The following is a 21029-nucleotide window of genomic DNA, read 5'->3' as shown; positions in this document are numbered from 1 at the left end:
TTCTGGTAAATTATTGATCAGTTTTATATTTTTAGTGCCTATACAGTGTTTTTCACAGGAACAGAGTATACATTACATGTGATTTTAGAAAACCGAAGGGGATCTGAGCTAATTATCTCAAGCATTGTGGTCTTTACTATAAGTGTACCCTACTGAAATTCTTCTGGTTTTTATTCCCCAGCTTTATTGAGGTATGGTTGATATATAAAAATGGCATATCATTACTACATAATGTTTTGATTTACATTGGCATTGTGAAATGATTGCCACATCTCTCAGACTTAACATTTTCATCGCCACATACAGGTATTGTTGTGTGTATGTGGTTAGAACATTTAAGATCTACTCTCCTAGCAAACTGCAAGTATACCTTGGAATAATGCAGTATTATTAATGATAGCCAATATGCTGTATATTAGCTCTTCCAGAATTTATTCATCCTGCATGACTGAAATTTTGTACCCCTTGACCAACATCTGCCATCACCCCTACATCTTCCAGCTTGGCAGCCACCTTCTAAATCCTTTTAATTCTTAATTAAAACTCCTTTGCTTGGAGAATCTATGACATTCAGTTTATATTAAATTTAATACCATGTGAGTGGTAAATGGTTAAAAGTCCCACTGTGTATTAGTGAGTCAGAATGCCATTTCTATAGGTGGACCTAATCAAGTAAATATAATTGCTACAAATTGTGTGACCATAGATTTTTTGTGTTACCTCAAATTTTTCAAATATTAATAACTTAGTTAATAAGATAAATTTGAAAAAAGATGAATTCCCATTAAAGATTTTTAAAAAGGGATAAAAATAGAATCATCAAAATATTACCTTAATCCTTTATTTAATGACATTTAGTGAATGAATCACTAACTTCCAGCAAGTTATTTCATAAGACTAACTCCATAATTAAACTAATGCATCTTCCTCAAAATTTTTTATATGAAGTCTATACGTAAAGAAGAGTGAATCTTAAAGTCCTCTTACCTGATGTAAATATATTATTCCCCACTAATCCCTATTTCCTGGTCTTTTTCTGTTCTCTCTTCTCAACTATATATCTTGGATTTTTCTTTAAATGCCACTTTCTCATAACTTTTTCCTTTTCTTGTAACTGACTAATCTGTGTCATGATTTTAATGGGATTCAGTTTTATCCTCCACATGGGTGAAACTACTAAGGCAATCATATCCAAATTTGTGTGTGTCTCTCAAACAATGTTATTTTGTTAGTGGTCTTTCTCGTTAATTCCTCATATTTAATTTTCTCTTCTTACCCAAACTTAACCTACCTTGTCATGTATACTCCTAACTGGGGTGGGAAAGATACTTCAAATTCCCAGGTTTTCCATATTATCAGTATAACTTAAACTTGAATAAAGCCAAGTGGAGTAACTTCTTAAATTAAGACTCTGATTTATTTTTAGGAGGAAAAGAAGTGACAAATAAAGAAGAAATAAAAGGTGTTCATTGGGCTTCATGGACATGTGTTTCAGGCCTTGAAGTAAATGGAATTTGGCCCAAGTATTCAGATATCAATGATATAAATTCAGTAGATGGAAATCATATTGGTCAAGTTTTAGTTACAGCTGATGACTATGGAATAGTAAAGTTATTCCGATATCCATGTTTAAGAAAAGGTATTTTTTCCAAAATATTGTTAAGTAACTTATTTCTTATGTTGTGGTAGAAAATTAGTCTTGGCACAAATAAGAGGAGTTCATATTTTTTAAAACATGAACTGACTGGTGGTGGGTTTTATTTTGCTAATTCAAAAGTTATTTTTATATGTAACATTAATTTTTGATTATAAATTTTTATTACAGATTTGTTTGAATTCATTTATTATAAGTGAACCATACCTCTTTCTTTTTAGGAAACATTCTTCTCCCCACTTTCTGAGCTGCTGCTTATAGTCAGACTGTACAATTATAGTTATGGATTTTCTTATGTCTTGTTACTTTTACTCACTTAACTTGTTGAATATGTATCTTTTAGGAGACATTATTCTTATGTCTCTTTCTCAAGAATTCTGAGGAAATAGTCAACTTTACAAACTTAGTTTGGAACTTACTGGTTTGTTGGCTGGTTTTCAAGTGTGAGTGTGTTTTTTTTTAAATCTTGAGTGTATATTGTTTTGAAATTTGTTTCTTTTTAATAACAGTGAGATGTAAAAAAATAAGTCTTTTCATCAGTTATTTTCTAATTATTTTATATATATCACCTCTTTTGCCTGAAACTCTCCTAAAATGATATTGTTCTGTTCATCGCTGGGAATAATTAAATGAAATTCTGTGTTAGTAATCATTCATCTAATTCATACCTCTTCCATAAAATGCTCAGCTTATAACAAGTCCATAAACACTAAAACAATTATATGAATAGAGAATTATTATCAAGGGAAATATAAATTGAAGTACTGTATTGAAATGAGGTTAAAAGTGACAGTAGTCAAACACCAGATTTGATTGTGAGATTCCTGCAAACCAAAAATAAACCAAGGTGCAAAATCATTTTTGTTGTAGATTAAAAAAAAAAAAAAGACGTACTAACTTGTCAGGAAAATCAGTTTTTTAATTTTCAAAGAATTCCCTCCTAGGGCATGGATTTTATATTAGGTACAGAGAGTATATCTAGAGCGCCCACATTTATAGCAACAGGTGCAGTAATGCTTTTTTACTTGGCTTGCTGAAAAAAGCTGGGCAAATATTGAAGTACAACTTAGTAAGGGAGATTATGGGAACAGCTCAAGTAGTGTGATTCAAACACATAGACCACTGATGTCAGACTTCAGGGCTCAGTTTTCCCAGAAACCTAGGATGACACTTCTGATATGTCTCTACAGCAAAGTGCGTTCAGGATCCTGCTAGTCTTGTCATGTTGTTGACTCAATGTTTATTGAACTGACATACCTGTATGCTGTAAAATTTGCAGTATTTATAGGAAAACTCTTTGCCTTTTAGATTAATTAAGTCTACTGTTGATCCAGCTTCAGGTTAGGAAAAGATTGTGTCTGATATGTTCATATATTTTAGATAAACACTTAGGTAATATCTATTAGATGACTTCTAAGTGCAGCTTTTCAAAATGAGGAAAAATCTTAAATAGTAGAAAATACTTTATGGTATAGAATCATTGTAATTGAAGCACAAGGCTTGTTTAGAGAGAAGGGCTGTGTGTTCCTCTTCCACATTTCCTCCAATCTGATTGCAGCCCGGAGCATCTCATCTCCCCTGCCTTTCCACTGCTCTACCCTTTCTCCTGCTCTTGACCAGAATCTTTTAAATAATGCAGACTCTTCCCAGATCGTAGCCTGGGCTGTGGTAGAGGGGTAAGCGGGTAGGGGAGAATGAAGAGATGAGGGCAGGCGACCTTCATCTGTTACCTCTGCCCTTGCTAATAATGTCCAGGACCCTCTCTCTGCTTCTTGTTGACTAAGGAAAATTATTTATTTAAATTCCAGAAGAAAATTCAATGGAAAAATAAAACAAATTTATAAAAGGGACTTACTTAAGTGTTGTTTTTCCAAGATTCATGTTGTTGAAAGGAAATTTAGTGCATTTGTTTTTCATTTCTTTTAAAATACTGTCTCGTAAATGTATGCTGCAGTTTATGCATTCTCCTTTTTTTTTATTTTTTATTTTTTATTTTATTTTTTTATTTTTGACAGGCAGAGTGGACAGTGAGAGAGAGACAGAGAGAGAAAGGTCTTCCTTTGCCGTTGGTTCACCCTCCAATGGCCGCCGCTGCAGCCGGCGCACCGCGCTGATCCGATGGCAGGAGCCAGGATCCAGGTGCTTTTCCTGGTCTCCCATGGGGTGCAGGGCCCAAGCACCTGGGCCATCCTCCACTGCACTCCCTGGCCATAGCAGAGAGCTGGCCTGGAAGAGGGGCAACCGGGACAGAATCCGGCGCCCTGACCGGGACTAGAACCCGGTGTGCCAGTGCCGCAAGGTGGAGGATTAGCCTATTGAGCCACGGCGCCGGCCTGCATTCTCCTTTAAACAGACACTTGAGTCCTTTCCAGTCTCATTTTTTTTATTAAAGATTTATTTATTTATTTATTTGAAAGAATTACACAGAGGAGAGGCAGAGAGAGAGAGCGAGAGAGAGAGAGGTCTTCCATCTCATGGTTCACTCCCCAGTTGACCTCAATGGCTTGGAGCTGCGCCGATCTGAAGCCAGGAGTCAGGAGCTTCCTCCGGGTCTTTCACGTGGGCACAGGAGCCCAAGGACTTGGGCCATCTTCTACTGCTTTCCCAGGCCATAGCAGAGAGCTGAATCAGAGTGGAGTAGCCAGGTCTTGAACCCATATGAGATGCCGACGCTTCAGGCCAGGGCGTTAACCTGCTGCACCACAGCACCAGCCTTATATTTTTAAAAGATTTATTTATTTATTTAAGAAGCAGAGTGACAAAGAGGGAGAGACAAAGAGGTCTTCCATCCGCTTGTTTACTTCCCAAATGGCTGCAATGGCCAGAGTGGTGCTGCTCTGAAGCCAGAAACCAGGAGCTTCTTCCAGGTCTCCCACATAGTTACAGGGGTCCCAGTGCCTGGGCCATCTTCTGTTTCCCAGGCACGTTAGCAGGTAGCTGGATCAGAAGTGGAGCAGCCAGAACTTGAACCAGCGTCCATATGGGATGCCGGCACTGCAGGTGGTGGCTTTACCTGCTGTGCCACAGTGCCAGCCCCCAGCCTTTTGTTTCTATATGAAATGTGTCCTAGGAGGGAAACTGCTGGGTCATAGAGAATGTGAATGTTGATCCTTGTAAGAAAGTGGTAAATTGTTTTTCCAAGTGGTTGTACTGTTTTACAAACCTGTTGATCAACAGCCTTCTCAGCAGTTGGCATTACCACCCTTTCTTATTTTTACAGAGTGTAAAAGATCACAGTGTGACCTTACTTTGTATTTGACCACTAATGAGATTGACCATCTTTTCAAATGTTTTTGGTCTTCTGCATTTCCTCTCCTGTCAAACATGGGTCTCTAAAATACAAAACAAAAAACCACAGGTCTCTTTTCATATTTTTCTATGGAGTTGTTTCTTATTATTGATATATAGGAGTTACTTTACATACTCTAGTAGATACAAGTACTTTGTAATTTTTATGGATCACAACTGTCTTTTCCCAGTTAGTGCCTTGTTTTTTTCTTTCCAATATATTTTCATTTTATTTGAAAGGCAGAAAAGTAGACAAAGACAAAGATCTTTTATCTACTAATTCACTCCCCAAATACCTGCAACAGCCAGGGCTGGGCAAAGCAGAAGCCAGGAGCCCAGAACTCAGTTTGGGTCTCCCACATGGGTAGCGAGGATTCAAGTACTTGAGCCACTACCTGCTGCCTCAAAGGGTATACATTAACAGAAAACTGGATCAGAAGTAGAAGAGCCAAGACTTGAACCAGGAACTCTGATATGAGATGTGGGAATCCCAAGTGGCTAACTAACTGCTGGGCCAAATGCTTGGCCCCTATTCTTTAACAATGTAATTTGTTGACCATTTGTTAATTTCAATGTTGTCAAAACTATTAATTTCTTTTTTTTATAAATTTTTTTATTTGACAGGTAGTTATAGACAGTGAGAGAGAGAGAGAGAGAGAAAGGTCTTCCTTCTGTTGGTTCAACCCCCAGATGGCCGCTGCGGCCGGGGCTGTGCTGACCTGAAGCCAGGAGCCAGGCACTTCTTCCTGGTCTCCCATGCGGGTGCAGGTGCCCAAGCACTTGGGCCACAGCGGAGAGCTGGACTGGAAGAGGACCAGTCGGGACTAGAACCCAGTGCCCTATGGGATGCTGGCACTGCAAGGCAGAGGATTAATCGAGTGAGCCACAGCGCCAACCCCAGAACTATTAATTTCTTTTTTATGGATAGTACTGTTTTGTATGTTAAGAAATTCTTTTACTAGATCAGAAAGATAATTGCCATATATTATATCCGAAAACTTTAAAGACATATAAACAGTTAAATGGAAAAAAGTCCTTTGTCCTATCATGTTGCTGCAATTTATCAAAGATATTTAGCTTTGAAAATTTATATTAAAACAAATTAGAAAAGAAATGGGGTCACTGAAACATAAATATTTAAGTGTATTTCTTTATCTCTACGAAGAGTTATCCTCCTTTAGGAAAGCTTCTATGACCATCTTACCTTTTCTTGTCATTGGTCCTAACTGATGATACAGTGTTCAGTCTTTAACTGTCCTTTTATAATTTCCTATCATACAATCAGAGTTTTCCTCATTGGAAGAAAATCCAAGAGCATATAATCCAACTTATATTAAAAACCGAGGAAATGAAGTCTAGAAGAGGCCACGTGCGCGCTCACACTGTGTTGCTATCAAGTAGTGGAGCTGATCCTCAAGCTCCAGTCTTTTGGTTTAAATTCTGGCATTCTTTAAGCTATGTCATACTTTTTTTGTCTTCTGTGAATTATAAGGGTTGGAGTCGATGTTCACGCCCTCTGCTTCTTCTACTTCTTCTTTCCTCCTCTGCAGACTAACATTTGAACTCAAACGTACTGGTGGAGTAAGGAGAGATGTAACTTTTCCTTTCTTCTTCAAATATCTAATGAGTGTTTGCTATGTACCAGGCACTAGAGGTGTTTAGTACACAAGATGCCGCCCTTGTCTTCAAGGGGTGTAGTTTGTTGGAGGAGTTAACAAGCAATAGACTGTTGTGTTTTTACCCCATGAGAATAATCACAAGGGATAATCACAGGGATTCTGTAAGCATATAGGAGAATACATAGCTTGATCTTTGTGAGTCATGTTCAAATCATGAAAGATGTGATATCTAGGTTCTCTTTTTAGACATCTAAATATCTGGGCAGGAGTTGTGGTGCAGCAGATTAAATCGCCACTTGGAATTTGCACATCCCATATCAGAGGACAGTTTGAGTCCTGCATACCTCACTTCCCATCCAGCTTCCTGCTAATGTTCCTGGGAGGATACTGGATTATCATGGCCCAGGTATTTGGGTCCCTGGTACCCATGTAGGGGACTCAGATGGAATTCCAGGCTTCTACCTTCAGCTTGACCCAGCCCCAGCTATTGGGGGCATTTGGTGAGTGAACCAGCAGATGGGAAATCTCTCTCTGTCTCCCTCCTCTAGGCCTTTCAAATAAATAAGTATTTTAAAAATCCATTTATCAGAACAGGATAGTGGTTCTGGTTATTAAATGATTAATACTTGTTCATACAAACCCTTTGTTTAGAAATAACTGGTTTCGGGGCCAGCGCCGTGGCACAGTAGGTTAATTTCCCACCTGCGATTCCAGCATCCCATATGGGCACTGGTTCTAGTCCTGGCTGCTCCATTTCCCATCCATCTGTCTGCTGTGGCCTGAGAAGGCAGTAGAAGATGGCCCACTTGGGCCCTTGCACCCACGTGGGAGACCCAGAAGAAGCTCCTGGCTCCGGATTGGTGCAGCTCTGGCCGTTGCAGCCAATTGGGGAGTGAACCATCAGATAGAAGACCTCTCTCTCTCTCTGCCTCTCCTTTCTCTGTGTAAATCTGACTTTCAAATAAAATAAATAAATCTTTAAAAAAAGAAATAACTGGTTTCCCTTAGACTAATGAGTATTTCATAAATTTTTTGTTGAGCTGTCCTGATTTTTCCAGGGAGATAATAAGTCTTTGAAAGAGAAAAATTTGAAAGGTTCGTTCAGGATTATTTACACCTCTGTTGGGGCTACTATCACCCAGTGTAGTCAGTTATCTTCAAATAACTGGTTTTTTTTTAAAGATTTTATTTATTTGGCCGGCGCCACGGCTCACTAGGCTAATCCTCCGCCTTGCGGCACCAGCACACTGGGTTCTAGTCCCGGTCGGGGCGCCGGATTCTGTCCCAGTTGCCCCTCTTCCAGGCCAGCTCTCTGCTGTGGCCCGGGAGTGCAGTGGAGGATGGCCCAGGTCCTTGGGCCCTGCACCCCATGGGAGACCAGGAGAAACACCTGGCTGCTGCCATCGGATCAGCACGGTGCGCCGGCCGCCGCGCGGCGGTCATTGGAGAGTGAACCAACAGCAAAGGAAGACCTTTCTCTCTGTCTCTCTCTCTCACTGTCCACTCTGCCTGTAAAAAAAAAAAAAAAAAATTATTTACTTGAAAGTCAGAGTTACAGAGAGGCAGAGGCAGAGAGGGAGAGTGTGTGTGTATCTTCATCCGATGATTCATTCCCCAAATAACCGCAATGGCCAGAGCTGAGCCAATCCGAAGCCAGGAGTCAGGAGCTTCTCCAGGTCTCCCACACAGGTGCAGGGGCCCAAGGACTTGGGCCATCTTCTGCTGCTTTCCCAGGCCATAGCAGAGAGCTGGATCAGAAGTGGAACAGCCAGGACCCGAACTGGTGCCCATTTGGGATGCCAACACTGCAGGCAGTGCCTTTACCTGCTATGCCACAGCACTGGCCCCATAACTTAATTTGTTTAAAGAAAGATTCTCTGACAGCAAGGAGTACTTGAGAGCACAGCTGAAGGAAGTAATAACCAGAGCCTTCTTGCCAGGGAAATAATGCATTCCCATATAGGAGAGACTAAATTTTACCTAATAGGTAACTTCCCACAGTCCAGCCCAGTAAAAATCTGTCTGGAAATTACTGACTTCTAATAAGCTACATATAGAATTGATTCCTATAATAATAGTATTACTATTAAGCAGCAATAAATTACCATTTTAGATGAATTTTAAAAATTTATTTGGCAGACAACACTTCCATCTGATGCTTCATTCCCCAAATGCCCACAGTGGCTGGGACAGGAGCTGGAAACCCAGTCCAGGTATCTCCTTCAGGTAGCAGAAATATAATTCTTGAGCCATCACTGCTGCCTCCTGTGGTCTGCATTAACAGGAAGCTGAAATTGGAATCCGAGCCGAGACATGGACCCAAGCACTACAATTTGGAATATGGGTGCTTTAATTGCTAGGCCAAATGCTCAACCCGTTAAATGTGTTTTGATCACTGTTTTATACTTTAACATGGCTATCTCTAAATTCATGGCCAAAATAAAAGTTTGTTTTCCATATTTTCATTCCAGTATGTAAGAAGGTGTATACCATATACCAGGAACAGATTATTTTAAATCCCTTGATATCAACTCTTTTTAGTTGAGTCAACCATTTTTTGAACCCACATTTTTCCAACTTGATCATAGTTAATATAAAAGAAGGATGCTTACCATGTATAGAAATTCTTGTTTGAAGTGATATTTAAGTGTGTTAACATTTGTTTATCAATTTTAAGATGTATTTTTGTTATAGGGGCCAAGTTTAGAAAATATTTTGGCCATTCCGCTCACGTAACTAATGTCAGATGGTCACATGATTATCAGTGGGTTATTTCTATTGGTGGAGCAGATCACTCTGTCTTTCAGTGGAAGTTTATTCCAGAAAGAAAACTGAAAGATGCTCTTCACATTGCACCCCAAGGTGAGTACTACACATTGCCTGAACACTTTCCCTTCCAAATAACTTTTCAATGACCTCAATGTAACAGATTTACTATTGAAGTATAATCTAGTCTTATAAGTTAACAGTGTAGTTTGTTACCAGCAGAAACTTCTACTTAAAGTATTAAGTCTATATGTTTAAAGTCAGATATCACAGAACACGGACTACATAAAGTAATTTGGTTGCATTTTAATCTGTCAAAACATAAATGGAGAAACAGCTATGTTAGCAAAAATAAAATTAAAAAAAACACTTAATGTATCCTCTGCAAGATGGGTGCCTAAGTTTTGTTTATGCTTTCTTTTGATAAAGAAAAATGTGTAATGTAAAATCACCTGTTACATATAGAATTTTTTAGCTATTTTTCATGTTAACTATAGGTTATATCCACTTATATTTGCACAGACATTTAAATTTGATGTAGCGGTCATTGGGGAGCCAGTGAAGGGATTTAAAGGAACTATTGATTTTGCAGTGAGTGGAGAGGAAGATAATCTGTAGTGCAGTTTACTGACATCTGTGTCACTTGAATAGGTAATTTCATTTGATTGTTTTATGGCTTGTCTCATTTCAACTGACAACGTCAACTCTTCATCATTAACTTTACAGTGCTGTTTTGAAAATGAGTCTTCTTTAAACAAGTAACATTTGATTCTTAAAAATTCCAGAAAGTCTGGCTGATTCTAACAGTGATGAGTCAGATTCAGATCTGTCTGATGTTCCAGAACTGGATTCTGAAATTGAACAAGAGACACAGCTCACCTACCGACGGCAGGTAATTTCTATTATCACACAACTTTCCCTGAAAAGTCATTTGTTCTTTATCTTGTTCCCATTGCTCATTTATTGTTACCTTTTGTCATTTTAGTTTCCCAAGCAATATCTAACTATTTCAGTTTCCCACTTCAGAATTTAACATACACGTCTGTAAAATGTTATATTAAACACTTGATATTACTGAGTATGTCTGTGTTCTGTTTCTTATAGATTTTTGTCAGAGTATACTCTTAATTTATTCTCTTTGAAGTATTCTCTTATGAAGTATAAAAATTTCTTGGAATAGTAAATATGTATTTGTCAATGTGATACCTAGAAAATGTGCATTAGTTTGTTCTTTTCTAAGAAGTAAATTTCATGAATATTTATCCTTGAGAAAGTTGTTAAAGCTGCTGAACAGTAACCACAATGTCTGAAAATTGCATTAGGAATATATGAATGTCTTTATTGATATTTATTCTAAGAATGCTCCTACTTATATACGTTTTCTTAAAGGTTTACAAAGAAGATCTACCTCAGCTTAAAGAGCAATGCAAAGAGAAGCAAAAGAGTGCTACTTCTAAAAGAAGAGAGCGGGCTCCAGGAAACAGTATCCGCTTACACTTTGTTCATGGGTATAAAACAGCTGTTCTTCTCTTACATGCTTGAATTGTGGTCCACACTTACTAGCTGGGTGACTGGGCGTTCACTCAACTTCTCTGTGCCTCTCTTTTCCCATCTGTAAAATGGAGAAAATAGCTCCTATGCATAAGACTGTGAGGAGGAGGAAATAAGGCAGTGCTGATGGTGACTTTCACACTTGCCTGGCATTTAATGAGCACTCTAGAAGTGTTTATTAAATAAAATTTAAAATTTGTCTTATTAAAGTATAGTGTAATATTTAGACATGAACCTCTTCTATTTTAACAGATGAGAATAGATAAAATTAAGAAATAATCCTCTCTACTACATTTATCTAATTTGGAATGATATCGTGACTTCTTTTCACCTGAGCATTTTGGCTTTCATATTTTAATTTCTTTGAAATATAGTTTCTGGATTCTCTTAGAACATCTGGCAATATAGGTCTCCCAATTTAGGCTGGCAGCAGCAGATTGTCCAATCTTGGTCTTTCCTACTCCTTACTCAGCACTCATTTTCTTACTTGATTGAGAATACTTTCTATTTTACTTTTTAAAAAGATTTATTTTATTTATTTGAAAGGCAGAGTTACAGAGAGGCAGAAGCAGAGAAAGCGAGCAAGAGCCTCCATCTGCTGGTTCACTCCCCAAATGGCTGCAACAGCCAGAGCTGAGCCAACCCAAATCCAGGAGCCAGGAGCTTCTTCCAGGTCTCTCATGTGGTTGCAGGGGCCCAAGGACTTGAACCATCTTCCCAGGCACATTAGTAGGGAGCTAGATTGGAAGTGGAGCAGCCAGGACTGGAACCACAACTCATATGGGACGCAGGCACTACAGGTGGTGGCTTTACCCACTACACCACAGCACTGGCCCTGATGATACTTTTAAAAACTTGGAAAAATAATTATTTAGTAAAAGTATTTTTATTCAGTGTTAAAATAGGCAGTGTTTCTATGTAGTTGTGTTTTATGATTGTGTGTGTGTTTTTAAGATTTATTTATTTATTTGAAAGGCAAAGTGACAGGAAAGAAAAAGAGAGAACTTCTATCTGCTGATTCACTCCCCAAATGACCGCAGTAGTCAGGCTGGGCCAGGCCAAAGCCGGGAGCCTGGAACTCCAACAGGCCTCCCATGTGCATAGCTTGAGCTATCTTCGGCTGCCTTCCCAGGTGTATTATAGCTAGGAGCTGGATTGGAAGTGGAGCAACCAGGACTGATGCACTAATATGAGGTTCCAACATCACAAGTGGCAGCTTAACCTGCAGTGCCACAATGCTATCATCAAATATATTTGAAGTATAAGCAAAGTTTCTCTAAGTGAAATTATATTGACTGTTTGAATAATATTTGGAGAGTGAGAATTTGTCACCAATGCTTGAATGCCATTTCAGATGCCCACATCTCATGTTGGAGTGCTTAGGTTCAAGTCCCAGTTCTGCTTCTGCTTCCATTTAAGCTCTTGGCTCTTGGTTTCAACCTGGTCCAACCCCAGCTGTTGCAGGCTTTTGGATAGTGAACCAATGGATAGGAGACCTGCCCACCTCTACTTGTTGAATAAAATTAACTTTAAAAATTTTTAACAGATTTGGCTACTTTTTCCTGGATGATTATAATATTTAAAATTTTTGCTTACTTTATAAAAGGGCTTTTACAGCCCCCCAAAAATTGCTTAAACTTATTTTGAGGATATATATTCTGATGATTCAAATGTGTATAAAACTGTAGTTTGAAAATAAAACTCCTGCTTCTCCCCTCCCAGTCACTATTTCCCTTTCCACAAGTAGTCACTGTTACTGAGTTTCAGAAACATGTATGCATATAAAAAATACAAATTTGATTTCTTCTCTTTTATTTGTAAAAAGCACATTTTTGTTTTATACTATATAAGCTAATATTATACATAGTATAAATAGTAGTGTACTGTTATATTTTTCTGCGTCTTATTTGTTTTACTCAGTATTATAGTTTGGATTGACTTATTTGTAATAAAAGTTTGTGAGATCTGAAATTGTAGTATTTTCTTTCTATTGTTAATTATCCTGTGAAAGTGAAATTGAATGACACACCTAAAAGGTACCTGCTTCTCTATATATATTGTATTGATCAGATGTAATTAATTATACATGATTTGTTTTCTGTGTTAGTTACAGAGGTTATGACTGTCGAAGTAATCTGTTTTATACTCAAATTGGTGAAATTGTGTACCATGTGGCAGCAGTGGGTGTCATTTATAATCGACAACAGAATACACAGCGTTTTTACCTAGGTCATGACGATGATATTCTCTGCCTGGCTATTCATCCTCTGAAAGACTATGTGGCAACAGGCCAGGTACGTTTCTTTAAAAGACTGTGTGACAATGAGCCAGATAGGTTAGAACCTTTTTTGATTGTAAAGTTGGATTTTTCTACTTTTGTATATAAGGGTCTTCAGAATGTTCATGGGAAATATGTATTATTTAAAAAGCATGAATTTAAAAGTATTTTTCACCAAAATAAGCATGTTTTAATTTCCATTTTCTATGAACTTTTTGAAATACCCTCGCTCACGCAGGCATGTTTGTGTGTTTCTATATGCCTATATATGAAAAGTGTTCTGGGAAGTGAAGAATAACTAATTTTTTAGAATAGATTATATTCTCATAAATGAAATTTACCCCAACTTTATTCCTTATAAATTTATTATTTTCAATTTTTATTATTTTAATCAGACTTTGGAACTAAAATTCAGGCTTGTTTTTAATCAGGACATTAATTTTTTGAATTTGTGAGTAAAATTATAGGAAACAAAGACTAGAAATCTGGCTTCTTTAGATACTTTCAACAAATGTCTGTGACAGAGTGATTTTTTCTTAATTTTCCTACCATGGCAGCAACCTGTTCAAACTTTCTGAAATAGAAAGCAGAAGTATTGAAATAGAAAGCACTGAGAAAATTCTTAACTGATAACAATAATGTAGGGATATTACTAGAAAAGGAAGATTTTTACTATATGTAAGCACTTTACTAATATCTTATTGTATATTCATTTTATTCTCACCTCAACCGTATGAGAGTAAAATTATTTCCCCCATTTTACAAATGAAGTTTAGGTTTATTTAGTGAAATTAAATAATGTGTTCTAGATCACTTGGCTAATAGTATAGCCTCAAGCCTGTTGTCTGCTTTAAATATTATGCAAATGCGTCTTCTAGGATGTATGGAGCTTCCTTGAAAGGAGCAAATACTCTTTTCCTTCCTTCTTACCATCCTTTGTGCTTTACCTTGCTCGTTCTTTCTCCCTTTCTCCTTCCCTACCCTTTCCTCCCTCCTTTTTCCCATTCATTCTAAAATATTCATCATATGTATACTGAGATATGTGCTGCAAATGTAAAAGTAAATAAGACATCTTATTGCCATGGTAAAGATTCATATTTTTTAAAGATTGATTGATTTAAAAGTCAGATTAGGCCGGCGCCACGGCTCAGTAGGCTAATCCTCCGCCTGTGGCGCCGGCACACAGGGTTCTAGTCCCGGTCGGGGCACCGGATTCTGTCCCGGTTGCCCCTCTTCCAGTCCAGCTCTCTGCTGTGGCCCGGGAGTGCAGTGGAGGATGGCCCAAGTACTTGGGCCCTGCACCCCATGGGAGACCAGGAGAAGCACCTGGCTCCTGGCCTCAGATCAGCGTGGTGCACTGGCCACGGCGGCCATTGGAGGGTGAACCAATGGAAAAGGAAGACCTTTGTCTTTGTCTCTGTCTCTGTCTCTGTCTACTCTGGCTGTTACCAAAAAAAAAAAAAAAAAAAAAAGTCAGATTAGAGGGGAGGGGGAGTAGAGAGAGAGAGGGAGAGAGATCTTCCATCCACTGGGTCACCCCCCAAATGTTGCAATGGTCAGAACTGGACCAAGCCAAAGCCAGGAGCCAGGAACTTCATTTGTGTCTCCCACATGGGTGTCAGGTGCTAGCTTGAAGCAGAGCAGCTGAGACATGAACTGACACCCATGTGGGATGCCACCATTGCAGGAGGTGGCTTAAACCACCACACCACAACACCAGCTCCAGAAATTTACATTCTTGAAACTGTGATACAGTCTCATGAGTACATATCAGAGCTTTTCAGCCTTGGCACTGTTGTTGTTTGGGGTCAGATAATTGTTGGGGGAAGCTGACCTATATGTTGTAGGATATTCAGCAGCATACCTGGCTTGTACCCACCAGGTGCCAGTAACACCTGACTTCCTTAGTTGTAACAACCAAAAATATCTCTAGGCAGTGTCATATGATCTCTAGGAGGCAAAGTCACCCTGCTCCTCAATGTGGAGCTTTGTATAAGGTCTGGTAGCAATGTAATGATGGATAGATTATGCCTCATTAGAGAAAACTCTCACAGAGATGATAACATTTGAGCTGAACAGTTAATCTGGCAGAGGGGAAATTGGAGGAAACATTCAAAATGTATTTTTTTTAAAGATGTATTTATTTATTTGAAAGTGTTACACAGAGAGAGGAGAGGCAGAGAGAGAGGTCTTCCATCTAATGGTTCACTCCCCAATTGGCCGCAACAGCTGGAGCTGTGCCGATCTGAAGCCAGGAGCTTTTCTGGGCCTCCCACGCGGGTGTAGGGGCCCAAGGACTTGGGCCATCTTCTTCTGCTTTCCCAGACCACAGCAGAGAGCTGGATCAGAAGTGGAGCAGCTGGGTCTCGAACCACTGCCCGTATGGGATCCCAGTGCTTCAGGCCAGGGTGTTAACCCACTGCACTATAGTGCTGGCCCCCAAAATGTATTATAACATGTGTGAAAGTGGGGCAAAGAAAGCACAGTTTATTTTAAAAACTGTGAGTATCCCACAGTATTCAAATCAGAGCTCATGATAACTTCAAGGGCATCATTTTCTTTTAAAGATTTATTTATTTGAGTCAGAGTTACACAGAGAGAAGAAGAGGCAGAGAGAGAGAGAGAGAGAGATCTTCCATCAGCTTGTTCACTCCCAAATTGGCCACTACGGCTAGAGCTGCACCCATCCGAGACCAGGAGCCAAGAGCCTCCTTCAGGTCTCCCATGCGGGTGCAGGGGCACAAGCACTTGGCCCATCTTCTACTACTTTCCCAGGCCAGAGCAGAGAGCTGGATTGGAAGTGGAGCAGTCAGGACTTGAACCAGGATGCTGGCACTGTAGGCGGCAGCTTTACCCACTATGCCACAGCGCCGACCCCATCAAGTGCATCATTTACTTTCAGTTTGTGTAAATGATTCCTCTTGCAGCGTAGTTTTGTGCCCATGTGTGAAGGCAAGGAGTTTGAATTTTATTCCGGTACTATCAGAATGAAAACTGTAAAAAGTGACCATGTACTACCATGATTTTAGGAAATTCAGATAATATTAAATAAAAAGTCAGTAGGGCCCAGGACATCCCTGGGTACTTATCAAGCCATAGCTCCTTTGGCCCTGGCTTGTTTACACCACAACATATCTGTTTTAGGCATTGCATATTCAAGTCTTCTACAGTGGAGGCTCATTCTGTCTCCCCCTCTTTTCCCAGTGTTTTCCATTTCCTTCCTGTGTTGTATTACAGCCAACCAACTCCTCCTTTTTTATAGTTATAGATTTCAAAATAAATTTGTTAAACTTTTTATAAAAATATTTTTTAAAGATTTATTTTTTTATTTATTTGAAAGACAGAGTTAGAGAGAGGTAGAGACGGAGAGAAAGATCTTCCATCCGCTGGTTCACTCCCCCAGATGGCTACAATGGCCAGAGCTGCGCCGATCTGAAGCCAGGAGCCAGGAGCCAGGAGCTTCTCCCAGGTCTCCCACTTGGGTGCAGGGGTCCAAGGACTTGGGCCATCTTCTACTGCTTTCCCAGACCATAGCAAAGAGCTGGATCAGAAGAGGAACAGCCAGGACTAGAACTGGCGCCCATATGGGATGCCGGTGCTTCATCCAGGGCGTTATCCTGCTGCCCCACAGCCCCAGCCCCTATAAAAATATTTTAATGAAGTACTTCTGAAGCATTTTTTTCTAGTGTTGTCATTTGGAGAATAGTGCACATAGAATGACCCCTTGATGAGAACTGTGATTTTTTTTCCTAAGATTTACTTTATGTATTTAAAAGGTAGAGTGACAGAAGAGAGGGAGGGAGGGAGGGAGAGAGGGAGAGAGATGTCTTCCACCCACTGGGGGCCACTGCTGTGGCCAATAGAGGAGTGAATCAACGGATGAAGACCCCTCTCCCCTCTCCCCTCTCCCCTCTCCCCTCTCCCCTCTCCCCTCTCCCCTCTCCCCTCTCCCCTCTCCCTCTCCTCCCCTCTCCCTCTCCCACTCCCTCTCCCTCCACCTCTCTGTGCCTCTCTGTGCCTCTCCTTCTCTCTGTGTAACTCAGACTTTCAAATAAATAAATAAATCTTTTAAAAAACATCTTCTTCTGGGGCCAGCGCTGTGGGTTAACTCCCTGGCCTGAAGCACCGGCATCCCATATGGGCGCCAGTTCCAGACCTGGCTGCTCCACTTCTGATCCAGCTCTCTGCTATGGCCTGGGAAAGCAGTAGAAGATGGCCCAAGTCCTTGGGCGCCTACACCCGCGTGGGAGACCCCGAGGAAGCTCCTGGCTCCTGGCTTCGGATTGGCACAGCTCTGGCCATTGCAGCCAGTTGGGGAGTGAACCATCAGATGGAAGATCTCTGTCTCCGTCTGTCTGTCTGTCTGTCTCTCTCTGCCTCTCCTCTCTGTATAACTCTGACTTTTGAATAAATAAAATGAATATTAAAATAATAAATAAAATAAAAATAATATAAAAATAAAATATAAAATAAGAATAAAATATAAAATAAATCTTCTATCCTCTGGTTCACTCCCCAGATAGCTATAATGGCTGGGGCTAGGCCAGACTGAGACCAGAAACTCCATCTAGTCTCCCACATGGATGGCAGGGACCTAAGCACTTGGGCCATCCTCTGCTACTTTCCCAGGCGAATTAGCAGAGAAGTATGGGAAACAGAGCAGCTGGATTCAAACTGGTGCTCCAGGAGGGGTGGCAGCATTGTCAGTAGCAGGTTAACATACCGCACCACAATGCTGGCCCCAAGGAGTGTGATCTTAAGTGGAGGTAAAAGAACCTTAAGAAACCTTACCTGCCAGTTAATTTATATATTTCAACTTGAATAACTTGGCTAATTATATCATATTTTGGAAATTTTGTTTAACACAGCAAATATCTGTAAGTACTTTTCGTTCAAAAGCATCAGGTATTGTGGGGAAACAAAGATAACTCAGACTGGCTGCTACTATGAAGGGCTAATAATCTAGTCGAAGAGTTGAACAAGTGGGGCCGGTGCTATGGCATTTTCTGAAGGTCTATCTCTAGTACCATCTCTTCCATAAAGCCTTTCTCTATAATGTTTTCATTCTCATTAAGCATGTAACACCAGCTTATTTAATTGAAAACGTCCTGTTTTCTAAACAACACTACAGAATTTACTCCATGAATGTCTTAGTACTCATTGTATCTAGTATAGAAACCCTACAAATAATAGGTACTTAGTATACATTTATTATGTTTAAGGATGAAGTATATACTATTTAGGAGTCACATAATTGTAGAACATTCCTATAAACACTGAGCTTAACTTCATTACCTTTTGAACTAATATTAAATATTAATCAAAAAATTAATCACATTTACAGCCTGTTTTATAAAATTCTATTTGAGTACATTTACAATTATTATCTTTTCTTTTGAATTGATTACTTGATCATTATATACTGTTCTTCCTTTTCTCATTTGTCCTAAAGTCTAACTTATTTGATGTAAGTTTAGCTGCTGCTGCTCATTTTTGTTTTCTGTTTGCATGGACTATCTTCCACTATGTAACTTTTAGATGGTATGTGTCTTTTTCTGGTGCCTTTCATTTTTTGAAATAAAAATGGAAGCACAACACATCAAAAAAATTCTGTTTGAGGATCTGGCATTTGTCACAGTAGTTAAGATGCTCCTTGGGATGCCTGCATCCCACATTGAGGCTCTGCTTCCAATTCCAGCTTCCTGCTGGTGTGCGTCCTGGCACACATGGAATGATGGCTCAAGTGCATGGGTCCCTGCCACCCACAAGGACCGCTCAGACTGAGTTTTGGGATCCTGGCTTCAGCCTGGCCCAGTCCCAGTTGTTTTGGGCATTTGAGGGGTGAATCAGCAGATGGAAGAGTTCCCAAATTCATTACAAAATGAAATGAAAAAAATTACATTTTATTTGATAAGCTTTTTTAGTAAATAAAGGCTGTAAAATTTCCTGTCTTATTTCCTTTTAACAGAAGTAAAAAAATAAATAATTGTTTTTATTTCAGGTGGGTAGGGATCCTTCGATTCACATATGGGATACAGAAACCATTAAGCCATTGTCAATATTGAAGGGCTACCACCAATATGGTGTCTGTGCTGTTGACTTCTCAGGTAAGACTGTTTTCTATCTCAGTAAGAATAACCAACATGCAGAGGCAATGCATGGTATTTTAATCTAAGTCTGTTACCTAAACTAGTCATTTAGATATGACCTTTGTAATTGCTATCAAATGTGCATGCTGTTGTCCTAATCAAACAAGATATGAAGTTATGAATTTTCTAGCTAGTTTATAATGAATATAATTTTTTATTTTTATTTAAATTTAAGTTGCCCATGTGTGTGTAATTAAATGTTCAATCAGGATAAATATATTTGTCTTTTCAATCATTTACCATTTCTTTATAGTGAAAGCATCCAAAATGGCTGTCTAGATTTTTAAATAGAGAAATGTACAGTAAATTAACATTATCTTCACCCTACTATGCAATAGAATCACAGAAAGAATTACTCTTGTCTAGCTATAACCTAGTACTCATTAATCTTTCCTAATCCCTCTTCACCTACTTCCTTCCCCAATGTCTGGTACTACAATTTTTAATTCTTTTCTTTACTTCTGTGAGATACTATTTACTTTTTTTAGAATCCATGTACAAGTAAGAGATCATGTGGTATTTGTCTTTCTTTACTTATTTCACTTAGCATAATGACCTTTAGTCCATCCATATTGTTGGAAGTGACAAGGTTTCATCCTTTTTATGATTAAGTAATAGTGTATATGCGTATATTGCGTATGTGCAATATATAATGTGTATATTGTGTATGTGCACCACATTTTCTTTATTCATTCATCACTTGACAGGCACTTAGGTTATCTCCTTATCCTGGCTATTATGAATGTGCTACAGTAAACAGGGATGCAGATCTTTCTTTGACCAATGAGTTTCATTTCCTTTGGATATATACCTAGAAATGGAATTGTTGAATCATATGGAAGTTCTATTTCTAGATCTTTGAGGAACCTCCATATTATTTTCCACAATGGCTGTACTAATTTACATTCCCATCAACAGTATGTGAGGGTTCCCTTTTCTCCACTTTCTTACCAACACTTGTTATTTTTATCTTTTTTGCTAATAGCAAATCTTACTGGAGTGAGGTGGTATAATTTTAATAGCCATTAAAATTAGCATGTTTCTATCACATTGAAAAATGTCTGTAGAACTCCTAGAATTATCTAAATTACCATTTGTAATGTGTATTTCTCATCTTTAGATAAGCCCTGCTTTTATTTAATGTTTTTTAATGTTTAAAGTTACAGGGTAAGCTTTGAAATATTTAGGGTGAAAGGTTAAGAAAGAAGAAAGGTGATAACTGAATTTTAAGACATTTCTGTAGACTGACAATTTCAAGTTGTCTTGTAAAACTAATTTCATGTTGTTTTGCTGTGAAATTTTTTAAAGATTTATTTATTTAATAAATTAATAAATAAATAAATAGAGAATGAGAGGCAGAGAGAGGGAGAGAGAGAGATCTTCCACCCACTGATTCACTCCCCAGTTGGCCACAACTGCCAGAGCTGCGCCAATCTGAAGCCAGGAGCCAGGAGCTTTCTCTGGGTCTCCCACGCAGGTGCACGGGCCCAAGGACTTGGACCATCTTCTACTGCTTTCCCAGGCCACAGCAGAGAGCTGGATTGGAAGTGAAGCAGCCAGGTCTCAAACCGTTGCGCATATGGGGTGTCGGCACCGTAGGCAGCAGTTCAGCCCACTACACCACAGCACCAGCCCCTGCTGTGAATTTAAAATTTTAATAACTAGGCCGGTGCCGCGGCTCACTTGGCTAATCCTCTGCCTGCGGTGCTGGCACCGCAGGTTCT

At 39.2% G+C, this 21029-nt stretch overlaps 1 protein-coding gene across 11 annotated transcripts in view; it reads left to right on the top strand.

The window, feature by feature from the left end:
- The window catches only part of EML5 (EMAP like 5), a 171752-nt gene that overhangs the window by 70937 nt on the left and 79786 nt on the right, over nt 1-21029 (top strand). For all 11 annotated transcript variants that reach the window (XR_011385002.1, XR_011385001.1, XR_011385003.1 and 8 more), the window contains 6 exons: nt 1427-1639; nt 9256-9423; nt 10113-10219; nt 10717-10835; nt 12986-13172; nt 19158-19263. Coding sequence is in view for 7 of the 11 variants with exons in the window: in XM_070065495.1 (XP_069921596.1) it covers nt 1427-1639; nt 9256-9423; nt 10113-10219; nt 10717-10835; nt 12986-13172; nt 19158-19263 (900 nt within the window). In the remaining 4 variants the exon portion in view is untranslated. The remainder of the gene's footprint in view (nt 1-1426; nt 1640-9255; nt 9424-10112; nt 10220-10716; nt 10836-12985; nt 13173-19157; nt 19264-21029) is intronic.

This window comes from Oryctolagus cuniculus, chromosome 20 (genome assembly GCF_964237555.1).
Source record: "Oryctolagus cuniculus chromosome 20, mOryCun1.1, whole genome shotgun sequence".
Taxonomy (NCBI): domain Eukaryota; kingdom Metazoa; phylum Chordata; class Mammalia; order Lagomorpha; family Leporidae; genus Oryctolagus; species Oryctolagus cuniculus.
This window is presented reverse-complemented; position numbering and strand designations above follow the sequence as displayed.